Genomic DNA, 18,361 nt, shown 5'->3' on the forward strand with positions numbered 1-18,361 from the left:
GGAAATAAAATTTGAAATTGAAAATTTCAAAATTTACGATTTTTGAAGTGAGGCAACTCAAAAAACCCGTTTTTTTAGTCTAAAAATTGGTTCATTTGAGCTCCTTTTAATGCTTAAAAAGTTGATATCCGCCGCATTCCGTGTTTTTTCTCAGAAAATGTTTCAGGATTTTTTGAAACTTACCTTATCGCCCATGGCATACACGTAAAATGAAAATGCCTAATATTTTCATTCATTGAAATTCTAATTATATTAATGCCTAATAGCTACAATAATAATGTTCTTTATCAGTAAAAGCTTTGGTTGTCGTTGGTGACTGTTGTCTTAGAATTTTTGGATCCTACCTCGTATGATTACTTTCATGCATAAGTATAGGTATACTGAATTCAAAACGCAAAACTCACTTATTCATTGAGAATTTAAAAAAAAAAAAACCACCTGTTTTGTGAGAAGTAATCAATTGAAGATGGTTGTAAGAGGTAACAAAACGGATCTCACCAGAGATAGCTATTATAGCCAGGGATCCAATTTCTAAAAAAAGAAGTGCAGGAGCCCTACAGTCTTCACAACTTCTTTTAATGGTTAAGTGGCCTTAATTCGTCCAAAATACGAAACTTTGAGTAAACTAAACAAAGAAGTATGGGAGCTCAGCTCAAATAACAGTTAAGCCATGATCAAAAGAAAAATATATTTATATAACGAAGTTAAATGCTCACCAAAGGCTCTTCTATAATTATGCACAGTGTCGTACAGAAAGACGAATTGACTGGATCATTAAAAGCGGTTTGTAACACGTATATTATTAAAAGTCAGTAAGATTTTAGCTGTTGCTGATAAAGTACATCATTATTGTATCTATTAGACATTAATATAATCAGAATTTCAAGTGAATGAAATTTTTAGACATTCTCATTTTACATGCATGCCATGGGCGATAAGGTCACTTTCAAAAAATCAAAAAACATTTTCTGAGAAAAAACACGGTATGTGGCGTATATCCACTTATTAAGCATTAAAACGAGCTCAAATGAGATAATTTTTAGATTAAAAAAAAATGTTTTTTTAAGTTACCTTACTTCAAAAAGCGGAATTTTTGAAAATTTTCAAAATTTCAAACTTTATTTTAAGGCTGTATTTATTAAAAATTATAATAAAATATGTTATGAAACTATCATATAGAGGCTTTAGACTATCATCTCCGTTTCGTAAAAGTAAAAAAAATATATTTTCATGAAAAAAAATCATTAAACTGATAAAAAAATGCAGTTTTTTTCCACAAAAAATTTTCTTTTTAATTCAAAAAACCCAACTAAATTTTCAAAAACGATTTCTAGATGATTTATGGGTCCTTATTTACTTTTAGAAAAAATAATTATTCAAATAGGCTAAATACTTTTGGAAAAGTGACCATTTCAAATCGAATGTTTTGCTGGTTTTTCCAAAATGGCCTATTTTGTGCAGAATTTTAGTTGGCTGTAACTGAAGAGAAAAAAATCTTGCAAAATCCTGTTGGGATATTTCATATAAGGTAGTGAAAAACAAAGGGATGCAAATGGACATTTTCAAGTTTTGAGTAAAACGCGTTTAAAGATTAGCTCCTAGGTAGGCTTTCATTGAAATTGTTTTCTAAATCATGCTGTATAGCAGCAACTACCAAGGCTACTAGTACCATCTATTGCCCCAAGACAGAGAAGTTCACCTACTATGTGTACTGGTTATCTCCAAATTTTAAATTTTGCCACTTACATCCCTTTGCTTCTCACTGCCTCATATGTCCCTAAGTTGCAATTACTCTATTTTTTCAAAAAAAAAAAAAAAATCGGTGATGGTCATATGGCACTTTTCATACCTGCCTGCCTGATTTTAAATGGGATGACCCACGAGACATTTTTGGGTAGCAAAGTTGTCCTGGCCCAAAATTGGGGGTTAATTCCAATGAAACTGATTTGAACCATTTCTAAAAGATTTTTTCCAACTTGAGGGTATGACCTCAAGGTAGACAGAAAACGACTTCATTTTCCTTTGATAGAGTGCTACACTGAAAATAATCAAAACTGTTTTCTTTTACAAATAATTACTAAATCCCGAGTAAGTTGACTGAATATGGTACAAAATAGATTGACTGACTGTCATCGATATATTGATGTAAAGCATCGAAATTCTGGAGTGGAAAAACTCCCATTTGTTGAACCCTTTACCGCCTCCGTTTTTTTAAGAACAGCTCTTCGACTTCAACAAAGAGCGTGATCTGTATAAAATTGAAACCAATGTTGTAGAATTGTTGCAGAGCAGTGTTTGCAACATTTGTACATTTTTTGGTACGTTGCATAAGCACCTCTCTGAAATTCAGAACAGTCTAATAGATATTGTATAGGCTAGGTAAAATGTCTAAAGTATAAAAGGGTCGGTACCCGTCTTTACTTACGTCTTTACTTACCCGTCATGACTAAATAAGCATTGGTTCCAAAATACTATAATAATAGATTATAATTGATGTATAAGATACTTTCCACCTGTTCTTATTAAACTACTAGCTAATGAGGTGATTGAGGGCATGATGATGGAATCTATAAATAAATAAAATGCAGTTGCGGCTTTATGCTCAATACAGTTAGCTAAAAATATAACTTAAAAATGATTTTTTTTTCTGTCTAATTACGGAAAAATGTTTAACTTATACAACAATATATTTTATTTATTTAACATATGCAATTAAATTATTTTTACAGAAACAATACAGTAAATGTCTTATTACATCGATTTTAAAACATGAAGTTCTCTGTTGTAACATTTTTACACCTTTATTCATAAATGATAAATACGTAATTTTGTTTTGAACAAAACATTTACAGCAGTAACAAATATTCTTTCAGCTCATTCATATTCAACACCAAATAAAACTCTATTAAGCTAATTTGCAGTCTCCCCAAAAATATGCACATAGGTTTTAAATAAGTTATGTATTTATATACATGTCCATTTTTTTCTATGCCATTAAAAAATATCGATAAAAACATTTCTCTAACTTTGCTTTAAAACTTAGAGTTGGCTGTGATAAGAAACTTTTAAATCAAAATTGTTAATCAACATAAGTCTTTGAGCAGTGTACGTTTGATTATGGTTGAACAAAAAATCATATCTAGTATACATATTCCAAATCTAGACTTTCGTCAAGAATTTAAGGTCATTTCTCAGAAATGAGTTCAGAACACTGAATAAAAATTTGCAGATAACAATTAATATCAAACATTTTACATGCGCGCATTTTTTTCAGTCGTGAAAAATAAGATATAAGTTAGAAGATGATAAACAGTTTCCTGGTGGGCCTCGTTTTTTCTCAGGAAGAGCGTACGATACGCATGAAAATGGTACTCTTGAAAAAAAAAATGAAATGGTATTGCTGGTTTTTTTTTAATGACATTGGTAAAATATTCTACCTACAACGCTTAATATGGAAGGGAACGTGGTAAAATCAACCTATTTAATTCGCTGAAAGGCTGCAAAATTCGGTAACATGATCCTTGGCTTGAAACTTTGTCACGTATACCATTAAACAGTTTTCAAATGAACACAAAGTCATTAAATATTCTTATTTACAGTTCTCATGATTCATTCACGTATTGACAATGTAATCCTAATATACCAAGAACAACCTGTTGACACCATCTTGGAGCAATTAACCAACCTTCATAATAAAAGCTTTTAGTATGAGTTGTTGTCAGTAACATGTTTGGTAAACTGACTTGAGTATTTCTTAGAGTCATTCAATACTTAGGTTCGAGTGATGCTTTTCTGCTTGAGCTTTTGTTAACTTTCACTCTAATCATTCGATGTGTCAAACAGCACGATATTTAGTCATTCCACCGTCCTTTCATCTGCTTGCTTGGTTATATAGATGCCCTGCTTACAAAGAGGATGCAGAATCTCAAGGCACAAAGCAACTGCTTGAAAGTTCATACACCTGGTATCAAAAGCATTTTGTCACCAGATGTGGTACCTCCACTGAAGAATAAGCAACATGGTTACTAGCAATACGTTTACAGTGCTTCTGTCCGCCTGAGCGTATCCAGACGATTCTAAAAATTTAAAGAGAATAATTGAAATCAAATTTAACTCTCTAAAGATGGTTTCAATAAGAGGGACACATAAAGACTATAATTGTAAAATGGCAAATACTTTTCATAAATACTCAGGTTATATGTTCTGATTTAATTTAGATGCATGACTTTTGGCATATGAGACAGTTAGAAGCAAATGGTTTCAAGTGGACATGTTCACGTTTTGAATAAAAAGCGTTTAAAGATAAGGTCCTAGATAGACTTTTATTGAAAATTTTTTCTAAGTCATGCTGTATAACAGCACCCACCAGGGCGACTAGTACTATCTCTTGCTCCAAGACAGATGAAAGGTTGACCCACCATTTGTAATGTTTATCTTCAAATTTTTAAATTTGTCAAGTATACATCTTTGCTTCTCACTGCCACATATGTCCTCTACAGTTTATTTCACAGTTCCTTATATTAAAGAAAAATTCATGAAACTAAATCAATGACATGAAAAGAGAATTGAAATACATTTTCTGTCCTTGTGAGTTAGTTATCGGTGTTTTTTTAGTTAGCATTTGTTGTATCGTTTTGAAACTAACCAAGTGATTGCATTTTTCAAACGCCATTCTAACTTTTAATTACTTACCGTCAATTTCAGCTTTTTCTGAAGGCTTCTATTTCGTGAAACAAAAATCAGTTTGTTCTACCGTCGAACCAATAGAGTTTCACAGAGAATTAGTGCATAAAATCTATTTCAGTTTTTTTTTTTTTTTTTGATAAGCGTGATGCATTGCTAACAAACGTTTACAGTGCGAACGTTGAAACATTATTCGTACACTCGTGTTTTAAATAAAGGAGGTCATTTGCCTGTTTTAATATGGAAGTTTCTTTTGACCACGAAATATTTCTTTATAATTTTTAATGATCAATAGTGCTTTTAAACAATGACTTTCAAATTTTGCTGCTGATCAAACTTTGCTAGTTGTTCAAAAAATAAAGTAAGAAATGAATGTTATATTTTGTAACATTTTACTCAAAACATTTGAACGTGCTGACAAACACAAATTACCATTGCTTATCTAAGGCTCAATACAGACTTCGTTTTTAATAAATTATGAAGATATGCTGTACCCTTTAACGGATTGCAAAAAAAAAAAAAAAGCTTGATGAAGTATTTTTAACAAAAAACGTTGAGAAAGTGGATGATAGTTCAGGACAAAGCGTTAAAAAGAAAACAAAAAAACAAGTAGTATAAGTTTTGTCGTTTTTTTTTTCTTTTGCGTTCTTTAAAATTATCGAACCAAACTGTCGGGTTATCGGCATGTATTCAGCAACAGATTTGTGTTCGTATTTTTTTTCGCTTTCCCAAGGTGTCGTCGAGTTTACGCAAATCGGCCGGGCTATGGAGTGCAAAAGCTTAGGAATTATAACCTATTTCTGAAAGGCTCGAAATATGAAACCAATCTCTGAACGTGAAAATATCAGTTTCACTAAAAGCCGATATATTGTTTTACGATCTTCTAAGAAATTTTCATAATCTGCAGCACACTTTATCTGTATTTCTTCAATTGAGTGTATCATTAACTCACCCTCCATTACTCCTGCTTTACTTTTACAACAGGGAGAGGGGGTGGGTTTGAATTTTATTATGCTGACACGATTTACCAGCTTACTGCTAATCTAATATAAAACTTTGAAATATTGTGTTACTCACTATCGGGAAAGAATCAAAACGCCAATAAAGGATTGTACGAGATAAACGAAATTTGGTATCCATCTAAAAGATGACATTAATTGAGGCAGTAAGCAGCAAAGGGATGTAAGTGGTAAAAGTAAAAATTTGGAGATAACCAGAACAGATGATAGGGGAGCCTCTGCTCTGTCTTGGAGCAAGAGATAGTACTAGCAGTTCTGGTAGGTTCTGTTATACAACATGACTTAGAAAACTTTTCAATGAATGCCTACCTAGAACCTCAATTTTAAATACGTTTTATTCAAAACTTGAAAAGTCCATTTAGACTCCATTAAAGTCCATTAAAGTCCATTAGAGCAAGAGACAGTACTAGTAGCTCTGGAAGGTTATGATGTACAACTTGACTTAGAAAAAAAATGAATGAAAGCCTACCTAGGATGTTATCTTGAAACGCGTTTTACTCAAAACTTGAAAATGTCCACTTACATACCTTTACTTCTCATTGCATCAATTCAAATTTCGTGCATAAGTGTGGCGCTAGTAGCGCCGCTCAGAACTTGTAAATAAGAGTTGTTTCAAATGCGTGCTGTAAAGTTCGTGAGCATCATTTTTCTGTGAAATTCGACGTATTGAGTTGATGTTAGTCAAGAATGTCATTAAAAAAAATCGAAGAAACTATTACCATCAGCTGATCGACTTTGATTGAGATCGTGTAATAGGGCTACTAGACGGGTGGATTTTCTATCCGTGATTATTGCATTAAGAATTGACCGGAATGTATTCCCTGTGCATGATTGTTGGGAGCAGTGGTCAAGGGATGGTTGTACTGCCTAATGAAGACCAAGTTCCGGTCGACAACGCGGGACCACTTACAGGCAAGACCGTTGTAATCGGCGTTCAGCTGCGGCGCATCGTGCTGTGTCTCGGGCAGAAATTCGAGCTGTAGTTGGTACAACGGTGACACAACGAACTGTCAGAAATCGGTTACTTTACGAACAGCTCCAAGCCAGGCTCTTTGTAGCCTGAATTTACCTGACGCCAAGACATTGCTGCTAGCAAAGGCTTACGAACAGCTCCAAGCCAGGCTCTTTGTAGCCTGTATTTACCTGACGCCAAGACATTGCTGCTAGCAAAGGCAGTATGGTGTCAAATCAGAGCTCATTGGAAGACAGAGTGGAGATCCTCTGTGTGTTTTTTTTTTTTTTTTTTAATGAAAGCAGATTCTGCTTCAGTGCCAGTGATGGCTAATTGTTGGTTAGAAGAAGGCCATGGGAACAACTGCAATCAAAATGTCTGTGGCTTGGACTCATTGGAACTACACCTGGAGTGCTGGCCTGAGGAGCACAATTTCCTATGACAGCTGAAGCACTGTTATGGTTATTCCAAACGCTTTAAATTTATACGTCGGTCTGGCATTTCAACCAGTATTATTGACATTCATGGACAGCATTTAAGAGAGATTCTTCCAACAGGATAATGTTTGCTCCCACACCTCTGTTGTAACGTAACATGCGCCACAGTGTTGACATGTTAAATTTGCCTGCAAGAATTTTCTCCAATTAAGCACGTAGTAGAATCTTTGGACAACAACTCCAGCATCATCCACAGTCAGCACTGACTGTGCCAGTACTGACATAACAAGTTTAACAAACATGGAGCTCTATATCACAAAGTGACATTTGGCACCTGTATGACACAAAGGTGCTCACATGATTGTGGATTTGAAGTCAAAATTGTGGAGTTCACTCCGGATATTAATGCTACAGCATTTCACATTTGAAATGCAATTTCTTGAACTTTAACTAACATGTGATCTTGAAAATTTAATCAATTAAACATGCTGACTAGACAAATGCACTGTCCAAATTTCGTTACTCTACAATAATTTGTTCTTGGTGGTGAGATTTTTTTTCCCGCCAGTGTAGTTACAAACCCGACATTCTTGTTATTTATATCAGTGTTGATATTGCAAATTTCTTATTCAGAATTTACTGTATAGGTCCTATCCGCCAAAACAATTGAAAAAGATTTAATCGTAAGAAAAAGTGCATTGTGCAGAAAAAAGAAATATTGAACTTGGTGTTCGTTGCTGATTTTGTTAACCAAATAATAATAATAATAATAATATTAATATGAAATGAAGTATTTTGTTAAAAGATATGGAGGTTTTCCGAGACGGTACAAAATAAAGTATTACCTTCTCTCAAGTTTCTCAGACGCAATATTTTACTAAGTTATATAACTGTAGGTATGCGGCAAGCTTAATATCGCTACTAAGTTCAAATTTTACACAACTCGTAATAAATATATTACAATGTAAAACTTAAAAACGCGATTTATTTTTGACATATTCCTCTGTACACAGTAGCTTATTTCCTTTATAATTCAAGAGTATACATTCATTAACTCAATTTCTTAAAGCGTTGCCTCATTCTTATTGCAGGAAACATTTTAACTAAAAAAATATCGATTTATTGGTGGACAACAAGGATTCTGTAAAATTTTATTGAGTTTGTTTGAATTTGTTTTGATTTCAAACAATTTTCTTTATATTGTCACTGAAAACAATGTTTAAAGTATATCAAAAATTAAAGAACTATGTACTCTTATCATACTTTGAAATTGTTGGTGCAACTTCTTTTTAAGTAAAGTTACACAGAGTAGCACTTACTGTACTTACTTCCAGGTTACTTCACCGTATTAATTGATACTTGCCTGACATTTCACAGTCAATTTTCAAACTATTTCCATTTTTTTTGAACGTGATAATACAAAAAACAAAGTGTTAAATTATTTTTAACCGTTATTTGAATTTTCACAGTGAAAAAATACAAGTACTTTAAAATTCAACTCTGCAACATCCCGTAGCACTGAATTCTTTAGAATGACAGTTCCGCTTTTTCTCTTGCATGAAAAATTCCTCAAGACTATGGTGACCTTTTACTTTTGACTTTTTTTTCTGTTGTATTTACCTTTTCTGTCCTTTTTACTTATTGTAGAAAATAGAAGCACTAATCCCAACACACCTGATGTCGTAGATAACCGAGTGCAACTGGAATGATAAACATGTTCGTATTTTTGCTTTTGTGTCTGAACGTTATTTTTATTGTATAGCATGGTGAAAAAAGGTAATGACTATATAATCTAAAAAAACATATAATACTAATAAAGTATCTTGTATGAAAAATTAGATTTCCATGAAAGAATGGAGCGTTTACATACCGAGTACTGCCATGTTCTTTTCAGCAGATACGGTCTGGAAGGATGGTGCGTCTGCGGATACTTCACATTTGTAAATTCCTGCTGTCAGATGACTAATGTCACGAATATAAACTGAGCCATTTTTAGATTTTGACATCTGCAATTGAAAACTTCGTCAGATATTTGTATTGTTTTAAATTACTTTCATAATAGATTACTAAAAAATGGAAAACACTTAAGTGGTTAAATAAAGAACCAAAAAAAAAAAAAAAAAAAACTACGTGCCACCCTTGGCAAAAACTGATACAAAACAAGTTAATTACATAGGCTAAGTAAGTGGTGTCCAACCCCTAAATACCTCCAGGTTACACTTTATGCTAAAATAAATATCGCTTGCTATAATATCTAAATGACATTAAAATATTTACCAATATGTTTAGATAACATGAAAAACTGCAAAAAAGAAGGAAAATTAATAAAGCCAATAATTGATAATGTCATTACTGTCTGTTTATTTTATTAATACAAAGCTTCCATCTGTTTCTCATAAGTCCATTTCTGATTACTAAAATCTAAATTTGCAGTAATCGTTTTCAACATAAAAAGAAAGTGATTGAGTTGTTTTGTTAGTTTCTAGAACATAATTTTCCATTCATAATATTTAATATAACATCAACGGGCCACATTTGGTCCGTAGGCCGTAGGTTGGGCACCGCTGGGCTAAACGATGGTCAAAAGCCTCAAATTAAGCCTACCATGTTGCCAAATCTAGTAATGTCCAACTGTCTTTTACATTTGATTTTCCATTACGCAAAATTTATTTTACAGACAATAGAGATACAATATTCCTGTTGTACATGCACATTGCCATGTCTAAATAATCGGAAGAAAAGTATTTTTCAGCGATGGTACCAGTTCTTTTAGAAAAAGGCGCAAGGCAAAATCATTGAAACCTATTTGGCTCTGCCAAGCTCACATTGATTGGTGGCATTTTTTCTGGATTAACGGTAAGGTGCAATTTTGTTGCTAAATGATTCCCAAGCACTCGTTCGTTAGGCAGTTTACATCTAGCTGGTTTAGAGAAGGGTGAGAGTTTTTTTACTATGCTTGCTAAAAGTTTAGAGAAGTAATTAGTTAATTATATGTTCAAATTTGTTAATCTAGATTAAATAAAGTGTAATTTTAAAATCTGTGATTTTCAACCAATACAAATCCTACAACAAAAAAAGTGAAACAACGCTTTCCAAATACGAATCATATATCATTGACAATATTGATACTTCTAGACCTCTTAAAACTATTACATCCGGAATAACATCTTGCTTCTTAAAATCTGCAACTTAAATAAAGCAATGTGGTAAAGATGTAGCTTAATATTGGACATTATTACTGTCAAAATGCAAAGCTAAGTATTCTGACGATTTGTGCTTACTTTGTCTTGAATTGAACTATGTTGAATTTTTGAGCACATTTATTTTAAACCACTTAATTAAAATTATTAATGAAAAGCTGGAGAAAAATGTAATAAGATGAAAGTAAAGCATGGTAGTTTTTGTTTTCTGTTTCTGAAAGTTAAATGTGACAAAATAATTTACATGCTTTTTCTCTATTTGTTTTCCTTGATTTAGCTTCAGTTTTATGGGTTTAAGCCAAGAGTTTTAAATTTTAATCTTGTCAAACTTGCACTTTACATTTTTTTGCGTATTTCCAGTAATATGTAGGAGTATTCTAAAGCATTAAAAATGTGCTAATAAACTAAAACAAAATAAAAAAAAAAGAAATCATGAAACATCGAGGAGGGTGAGGCACAGTGAGAAGATAAATGTAAAATTCAAGAAATTTAAAAACTTTGATCCTATCAGAATTTTTTTAAGATGGGTTTGTAATGCAGCTTGTGCATACAATTTTTGAGAGGCTGAAAAATCATTAATGTTTAAAATTTTTGATATGATATTAAGAAAAAAAATAAACACAAAATAATAATTAAAAAAAAAAAAAAAACGGAACGTAAAATTTTGTCTTACTGAACCCAACGCATGGGGTACAGCAAGACAGCGTACGGGGCTCAGTGAGACAGCATACAAGGCACAGAAAGACAGTATATAGGGTTGAGTGAAACATAATATGTTAAACATTTAAAATCAAAAGTAATTCATAATAAAAAACAAAAGATCAAAGTATCATTGTACATTTAAAAAATATATAATTTTCAAACCACAAAAAAGATTGATTTCTCTTTGTATTATTTCATTTTGTCGAACTGTTATCAACAATTTAACGTTTTTACTCGGAACAAAGGCAACATCTAGTTCAAATGTTCAAATAAAAACAGTCAAAATGGTTTTACGTTTGAGCAAAAAACAAACGCACAAGTCCCCATCGTTATCACCTTCCATTACAGCATTTAAAACATAAAGGTATTTTTTTGGTGGCAAATTCTGCCAGAACAAAGTCTCCTTCAAGTGTCCCACGATGTACCTCTTTAAACCCAGACGGTAGATTTTCGCGCATGTCAAAATGGTCCGATAAAATATCAGATCCTCCATTTATTTTTTTTATATCATATTCGTTGTGTCAAATAAGCTTACATTTGTTCCATATATTTGACTTTTCTTTAATGTTCATTTCATTAAATTTGTGCTTTCTTCTTCTAAAATTTGACTTCCAGGAATACGACTTGCAGTGATACTTTTACCATTTTTATGCTATTTCTTCATTGCTCAACCTTTCCTCTCTTCGATTTTTGGATGTCCTCTGAAACTCTTAAAACCTACGAAAACACTAACTGCACACGAAATTAAGAGGGCTTCTTTGTATCAATATCTATAATTTACAGATTATTATGATTACTTTATCTGAAATGCCTTTTGGAATCAGATGGTTAGTAAAAAATGAATTTATCATTGAATCGTCATAAAATGTCCCTATTTATGCCATACGTGGTTTAATTCGCAACTTTAATGAGGAAAAATATCTCTTATGTAAATAAACAGCAAGTTTAAAACTCTTAAATCATAAAATAAATTTAAAAAAAAAAAAAACCATCCCTTTTGAATCAGAATTCAAGACGGGGCAAAGTGGGTCAGTCTCACCCTGCCACAACAACGACAGTCTCACTGTACCACACTCTGCATTTTTCTTCTAATTCAATCTTTTAGGGAGTTTGTTTACAGCCGATCCTAAATGCTCTGAATGATAATTAGCAACTTAAGTAGAACAATGTAAGTGATCCGATTGCTAACTTTTGTTCATAAAAGAAAACGTCATAAATCGATGCACGTGAGAGGGGGAAAAAACATTGCTTGCCTAAAATCAGAACGATCATTCAATTGTAAACACAAGCAACAATTTCATATCACAGAACCCACTCTGCCAATTGCTGCAGATTCACGAGTACCTAGTATCATTCACCGATTACAATTAAAACATCCACAAAAAAATTTAAAAAATTAATTTGAATTTTGACATCTTGAATTCAAATTATGTTTTTCGCAATCACGAGTGTGTGTACGTAGGCGTGTGTGTTTGTGTGGGGGGGGGGGGTATGTGTGTGTACGGTTTATGTGTATGTGTGTGTAGACATGTGTGTTTGTGTCTGTGGGGGGGTATGTGTATGTGTGTGTAGGCATATGTGTTTGTGTCTGTGTGCAGGCATGAATGTGTGGGTAGTTGTGTGTATGTGTGTGTATATTTTTGTGTGTGTATGTGTGGGTGTCTGTATGTATGCGTGTGTGTATGTGTTTTTTATGTGTGTTTGTGTATGTGTGTGTAGGTGTTTGTGTGTGTAGGTGTATGTGTGTGTATGTGTTTGTGTGTGCGTGTGTGTGTGTAGTTGTGTATGTATGCGCGTGTGTGTAGGACGTGGATGCAACCTGGAGACGGCTTTCGCTAGAGGTGCAGCATTGTGAGGAGCCCGTCGACCGTGATGGTGCAGAGGGTGGCGGGGGGAAAATCAAAGGAACGCCAAAAACAGTCAAGTGATAACAATAAGCAATCGTGATTGCTCAAAAAAAAAAAAAGCTTTGTCTCACTGTACCTCACGTCTCACTGAGCCCCACCCTCCCTTAACATTGTATACATTGCAAAGTAATGTTTTAAAAAAATCCATAAGAAGAAGAAGACTTATTAAAAAGCATTAAACATGTGTGGAATATACTTTCAACATTTTAACATTTCCTCTAACGCAAATATGATTTTTTTACTTCTTAATAAATGAACACCTTTTTTTCTCAAACTTTCGAAGAAACTAAACACGGTAATTAATCTTAATCAAAAGGCCCTCTGAAAGTATTTCATAAATCATGATTCACTTTGTGCCTTAAAAAACCGACCACCTTTAGCGAAATTATTTGCTGGCGGAAAATGTTATCTTGTTTAATTATTTGTGTATAAGTAATTGGCTATGTGGTATGAAAGTCAATTTCTGGATGAAAGTTCCAATGCGATCTTGTCAAATCATATTCATTTTAAGTTTGGAGAGAAAAAGTAGAAAACGCTGAAAAAAGGGAAAATTTTGTATTATAGAAAATTATTTCAGGAATGAATTGGTACACTGCTTAACTTTAACAATTTACAGATATGTGACTATTTTTTTCAACTTGAAAAAGTATATATCGTCGGCCCCATGCGAAACTAAGGATCGTGAAAAATCGCGTTTTTCAAATTCGAATGTTTCCCGTAGTTTTTAAAAAGGGCTACTTAATGGTTATAAGTATTTCAAACAATATTTTTACACTTAAAGTTAGGTAAAAATTTTGAAACATTGAAAATCTCTAAACGCGTCAATTAGAAGAATATTATATCCAGTATTTTGACTCTACTGAAAAGTGTCAATTTTCATTCTTTAGTTTAGCATGGTGCCGACGATATTAGTATTTAAAAGTTCAGACAAATGTAACATTGTGTGGCATAAAAAATGCTTCTGGCACTATTCCTGTAGATTCGTATGTAAAATGACTCTCTGAATAAAAAAAGTGGTCCCCGTTTTCGCCCAGCACCCACCAACTTCTACAGATAGCTCCCGTTCTCTATTTTTCAGTTTTTCACAGTTTCATTGACATTTTTATTTGGTGGGAAAAGGAGCATTATATTGACTGCTAAAATTCTTCTGTTGGGCTATAGAGCTAAAAAGACAAAAACATTAACATTTAAAACAAGAATAGCAACTTAAAGAGCGTATTCCCCCAGAAATGTTTTTTCCAAAATATCAAGGGAAAAAAAATATGTTTTTAACCCAATTTCGTTTTTTTTTTTTTTTTTTCTTTTTTCGTGTAAAACTAGAATCCATCCCATATTCGAAAGTAAGTTTGTTGTTAAAAAAAAAAGAAAAAAAAAACTTTTAAAATTTCGTTCGTTGCATAGGAGTTGCATATTATAATTTCAATATCTTAAGTAAAAAAGGTTTTAATTAAATTTAAGCAAGTTACATTTACTGATATATTTACTATGGAGTAAAAAATCAAATTAAGTATTTTAATCCACACAATTTTGTTAAGTTTATTATCACAAAGTGATAAACAATGGGTTGCGTGAATCTCTGAAACTATACATGAATGATTTATTGCAAACATGCATAATTTTATTTTTTGACTTACTTTTATCTGTATAACCTATTAACTTATTTATAATATGCTAGCAGACGAAAATTTTTAGTGTGATTTATTGATGCTAAAAGGCAACTACTGAGACCCAATTCACTTTGAAATTCTAAAATTATTTTTTTTCACTCCACCCTAATAATCAATCTTCTCGTTTATCTCTGACTCCGATGGAAATGTTATTTATTAGGAACCTTAAGTGACTTATATAAACAATAGAAAGGACATATTTGGAATTGGTTCCATAATGAATTAAAATTAAAAATTGTTGAACAATTAAACTAGTCACATGCAGTGATAATAATAATTATTATCATTCAATAAAACGTTATTCAATGAAATCATAAAATATATAATAATTTTGGGTTTTATATCAAAAAAAAGTACCGTTTTTTTTCTACTCAGAAAATCCGGCCTCCGTAGAGACCCCAAGCTGTTGTTCAAAAAGTATAATATTCTACATATGCATTGTACTTACAATGCGCATTTCTTGGAAAGTATTCCAAAACAGTATATTCGAATTTTCTTTTTTTCCCTAACTCCTATTGAACAATATTAAAATTTGACTGTAATTGAGTTTCAAAAATTTGAAAAGGCCTTAAGTATGAAAAGTAAAACTTTAAAGAAGACACACACAGAAAAAAAATGGATTTTCAGTTCTTTTTTTTTTTTTTTTTTGTAACGTTATCAAAAACAGTGAACGTTATAACACAGCAAAATAATAGCCCTGAATTAAAACTTAAGTGAGGAAATGATTTTTTACCCTCTTCTGAGATGAGTCCTCGAAAATATCCTAGAAATTGGGTGATTTTGGTAGTAATGCGGTACATCATTTTTCATTAAATGAACAACAATGCAAGTGCATTTTGATCATATTATCATAAAAAAAAACAAAATAAATCTTATAATATCTTTTTTTTTAAATCATATTCGATCACCATTTGTGACGCTGCATTTGTTGACCACTCAGGATGCCTTTTTAGACTTGAATACTCTTTAGAAATCTTCAAAAAGGTCATTCCTTGGTGGTTAAATAACTTTTTGAAATTGTACTGAAAATCATGTTTTTTACGTGGAAGGAAAACGGATAGCAGTCTTTTTTGTTTAAAAAATATAATGTGAATGATGCATTATGTAGATGAAAAGAAAGTGAAAAATTCAATTTTTGAAACACTTCCAGATACACCGTTTTAGAAATTTGCTATTCATTTATATTTTACTGTGCCATGTCATGACAATATAAAACCAAAGTAGAACCAGCAAACAAAAAATACAACCGTGAAAATGAATTCAAAATCGTCACAAATAAAAAAAAGTAAGACCATACTATCAAAATGCAACTAATCCAAAAAGGTAAAAAATGTTTTTCATTTCTGTACAATTGCCACTCATTAAAACAAATATTTTATGAAAACAAATTATAAAAAAAAAAAAAAAAAAAAAAATGTGAAGACACGTAGAGTCCTTATTACAATGTTTACATTCATTTTTTGAACACATTTTCCGAGTTCAAACATTTTCATGACAATTTTTCTGAACTCACATACATATTTAATGGTTTAAACAACGGAGCTGGAATCACAAATCTGTTTATATCTAGATTTTTTTTAATATGATAATTATTGCTATTGGACACAGCATATGAATGACATTTCACGGAAGAATTTTACTTTTTACGAAAAAAAATATAATTTTTAGCGTAATTAAATACTGTAAAAGTAGTGCTACAAAAGTTTAATAGATTCCTCAATTTGTTTTCTCAAGAAATGAAATAAAATAAAAGTATCAATATTTTTATCTCACACACACGCACACACACACACACACGCAAATGTTCCATCTTTTGTAGAGTTACGCACATACATAAATGTAGTTCTTCGATGAATGTATCAAATATAAACGTTTTTACTGATGTTGTTAAAGATGCTACTGTTTTCAGATTAGTCAAAACATAATGTTTTTGTCTTAAGTAGTTGGGTGATTTTTCTTAACTAGTTCCATTTTAATCATTTTAAGTTTAGGAATACACCTGAAAATATTTTAATTAATAGTATCGATCATCATAAAAGAAGCAAATATATTTGAGTAATAATAGATGTTTTAAACGTAAATATACAAAAAAAAAAAAAAAAAAACTGATGTCGCTCTTCAAAAAAAAAAAATAGATAAAAAGGTTTCTACATTTAATTACGTTAAATTTGCGAGGTCTAGTGTTTAATATTTTTCTCATTTGGGAATTCAAATTAATTAGCCGAGGTTGTTTTCAGTGTTAAAGAAACAGAAAAAAGGGAAAGGAAAAGAAAAAGGAATTTATGGAGAACATTGATATGCGAACATTTTGATCGATTTTTTTGCATCAATAATCGCAATTAAAAGGTTAACGCTGGGTTTTATTCACTGCTTTTTGTATATTTTTCTATACATGTTACGTGAAAGGGAAAATAATTTTTCACCAAATTCAAGCATAAGTGTAACATGGGACTAAAAAAAATCACAATTTCCTCTACGAAACCATGCATTTTTCCATTTTTTTTCAGCAACATTATCAACTTATCTCCTAACACAGGGGTTTTCAAACTTTCCGGCTTTTGGCACCATTTAAAGAGTTAGAATCTTTTCACGGTACCAGTCTCTATCTCTATTATATAAATATACATATCCAAATTCCTTCCGCGGTTTGAAAGCCCTATTTAAGCAAATATATTACCAGTGCAGCAACAATGCTGATTTTACTGGAGAATACAACTACAGTGCCGGCAAAAAAATCTTTACATTTGGTTGGCAATTACAAACTTTACATGCAAACTTCTTTTTATGATTTTACTTGGCATGCTCCCTAATGATTTGGCCAAATACTGATTAATCGGCCAGATTGTGGCCGAATATTAGGTGTTCGGCCAATTCACAAGGCAGCATGCCAAGTGAAATCACGACAAGAAAGAGTTATGTAAAGTTTTTAACTGCTAACCAAAGGTAAAGATTTTCTTTTACCGGTACTGTACAAAATATGTAAAATTTATTTTTATATTTTCTTGAAAGCATCACTTATACCCACAAAAATATAATCATTTCTTTCAAAAATACGATTTTTTAAAAAAGGTTTTTGGCTCATAACGCGTGGAGTTTTCTGTCAAACCTCACTAAACTTTCAGAATATTTGACAGCATACAAGAGAAATATAATACTAAAATTTGAAGTGTTTGATGAAATATGAACGTTTCAAGCAATTGAATTTTCATTGCGCATGCGGGAAAGATAGCAATTTATAACCGTCATAATCCAAAGCCCAGATAAATCCTGCAACTTCTGATAAAATTCCAGCACGGTATCATTGAAATCTGTAAAGTTATTAGTGATCTAGTTAACAAAATTTCAATTATTCTTTGATAGGGAACGACTCGTGAGGGATCTTTTGCAAATAATCTGTTTTTCTTATGAATCACTCTAAATGACGGTAGGCAAGTGTTTTGCGAACGACCCCTTACGTTTCGTCGCCTATCCAAGAATTATTGAAATTCAACTCATTAGATCGCTGATAGCTTTTTGAATTTTCAAGATATCGAGCTGGAATTTTATCACGAGGTGTAGGATCTGTACGGGCTTTGGATTATGAAGGTTATAAATTGATATCTTTCTCTCACGCGCAGTGAAAATTCAACTGCTTTAAATGTTCATATTTCAACAAATTTTCAAGATTTTAATTTCAAATTTTATTATTATGTCTCTCTTGTATGCCGTCAAATATTCTGAACGGTCGACGGAAAACTCTGCTTGCTATGAGCCGAAAACCTTAAAATAAAATTTGAATTTTTGAATGAAATGCT

General features: G+C 32.0%; 1 protein-coding gene across 2 annotated transcripts in view; it reads right to left on the minus strand.

The window, feature by feature from the left end:
* Positions 1–2,714: 2,714 nt before the first annotated feature.
* Positions 2,715–18,361, minus strand: part of LOC129231253 (uncharacterized) — a 352,203-nt gene continuing 336,556 nt past the window's right edge. For both annotated transcript variants that reach the window (XM_054865532.1, XM_054865531.1), the window contains 2 exons: positions 8,962–9,097; positions 2,715–4,076 (listed from right to left, as the gene is read on the minus strand). In XM_054865532.1, the coding sequence (XP_054721507.1) occupies positions 3,982–4,076; positions 8,962–9,097 (231 nt within the window). In that variant the 3' untranslated portion in view covers positions 2,715–3,981. The remainder of the gene's footprint in view (positions 4,077–8,961; positions 9,098–18,361) is intronic.

The sequence above is a fragment of the Uloborus diversus genome, chromosome 10 (genome assembly GCF_026930045.1).
Source record: "Uloborus diversus isolate 005 chromosome 10, Udiv.v.3.1, whole genome shotgun sequence".
Lineage (NCBI taxonomy): Eukaryota > Metazoa > Arthropoda > Arachnida > Araneae > Uloboridae > Uloborus > Uloborus diversus.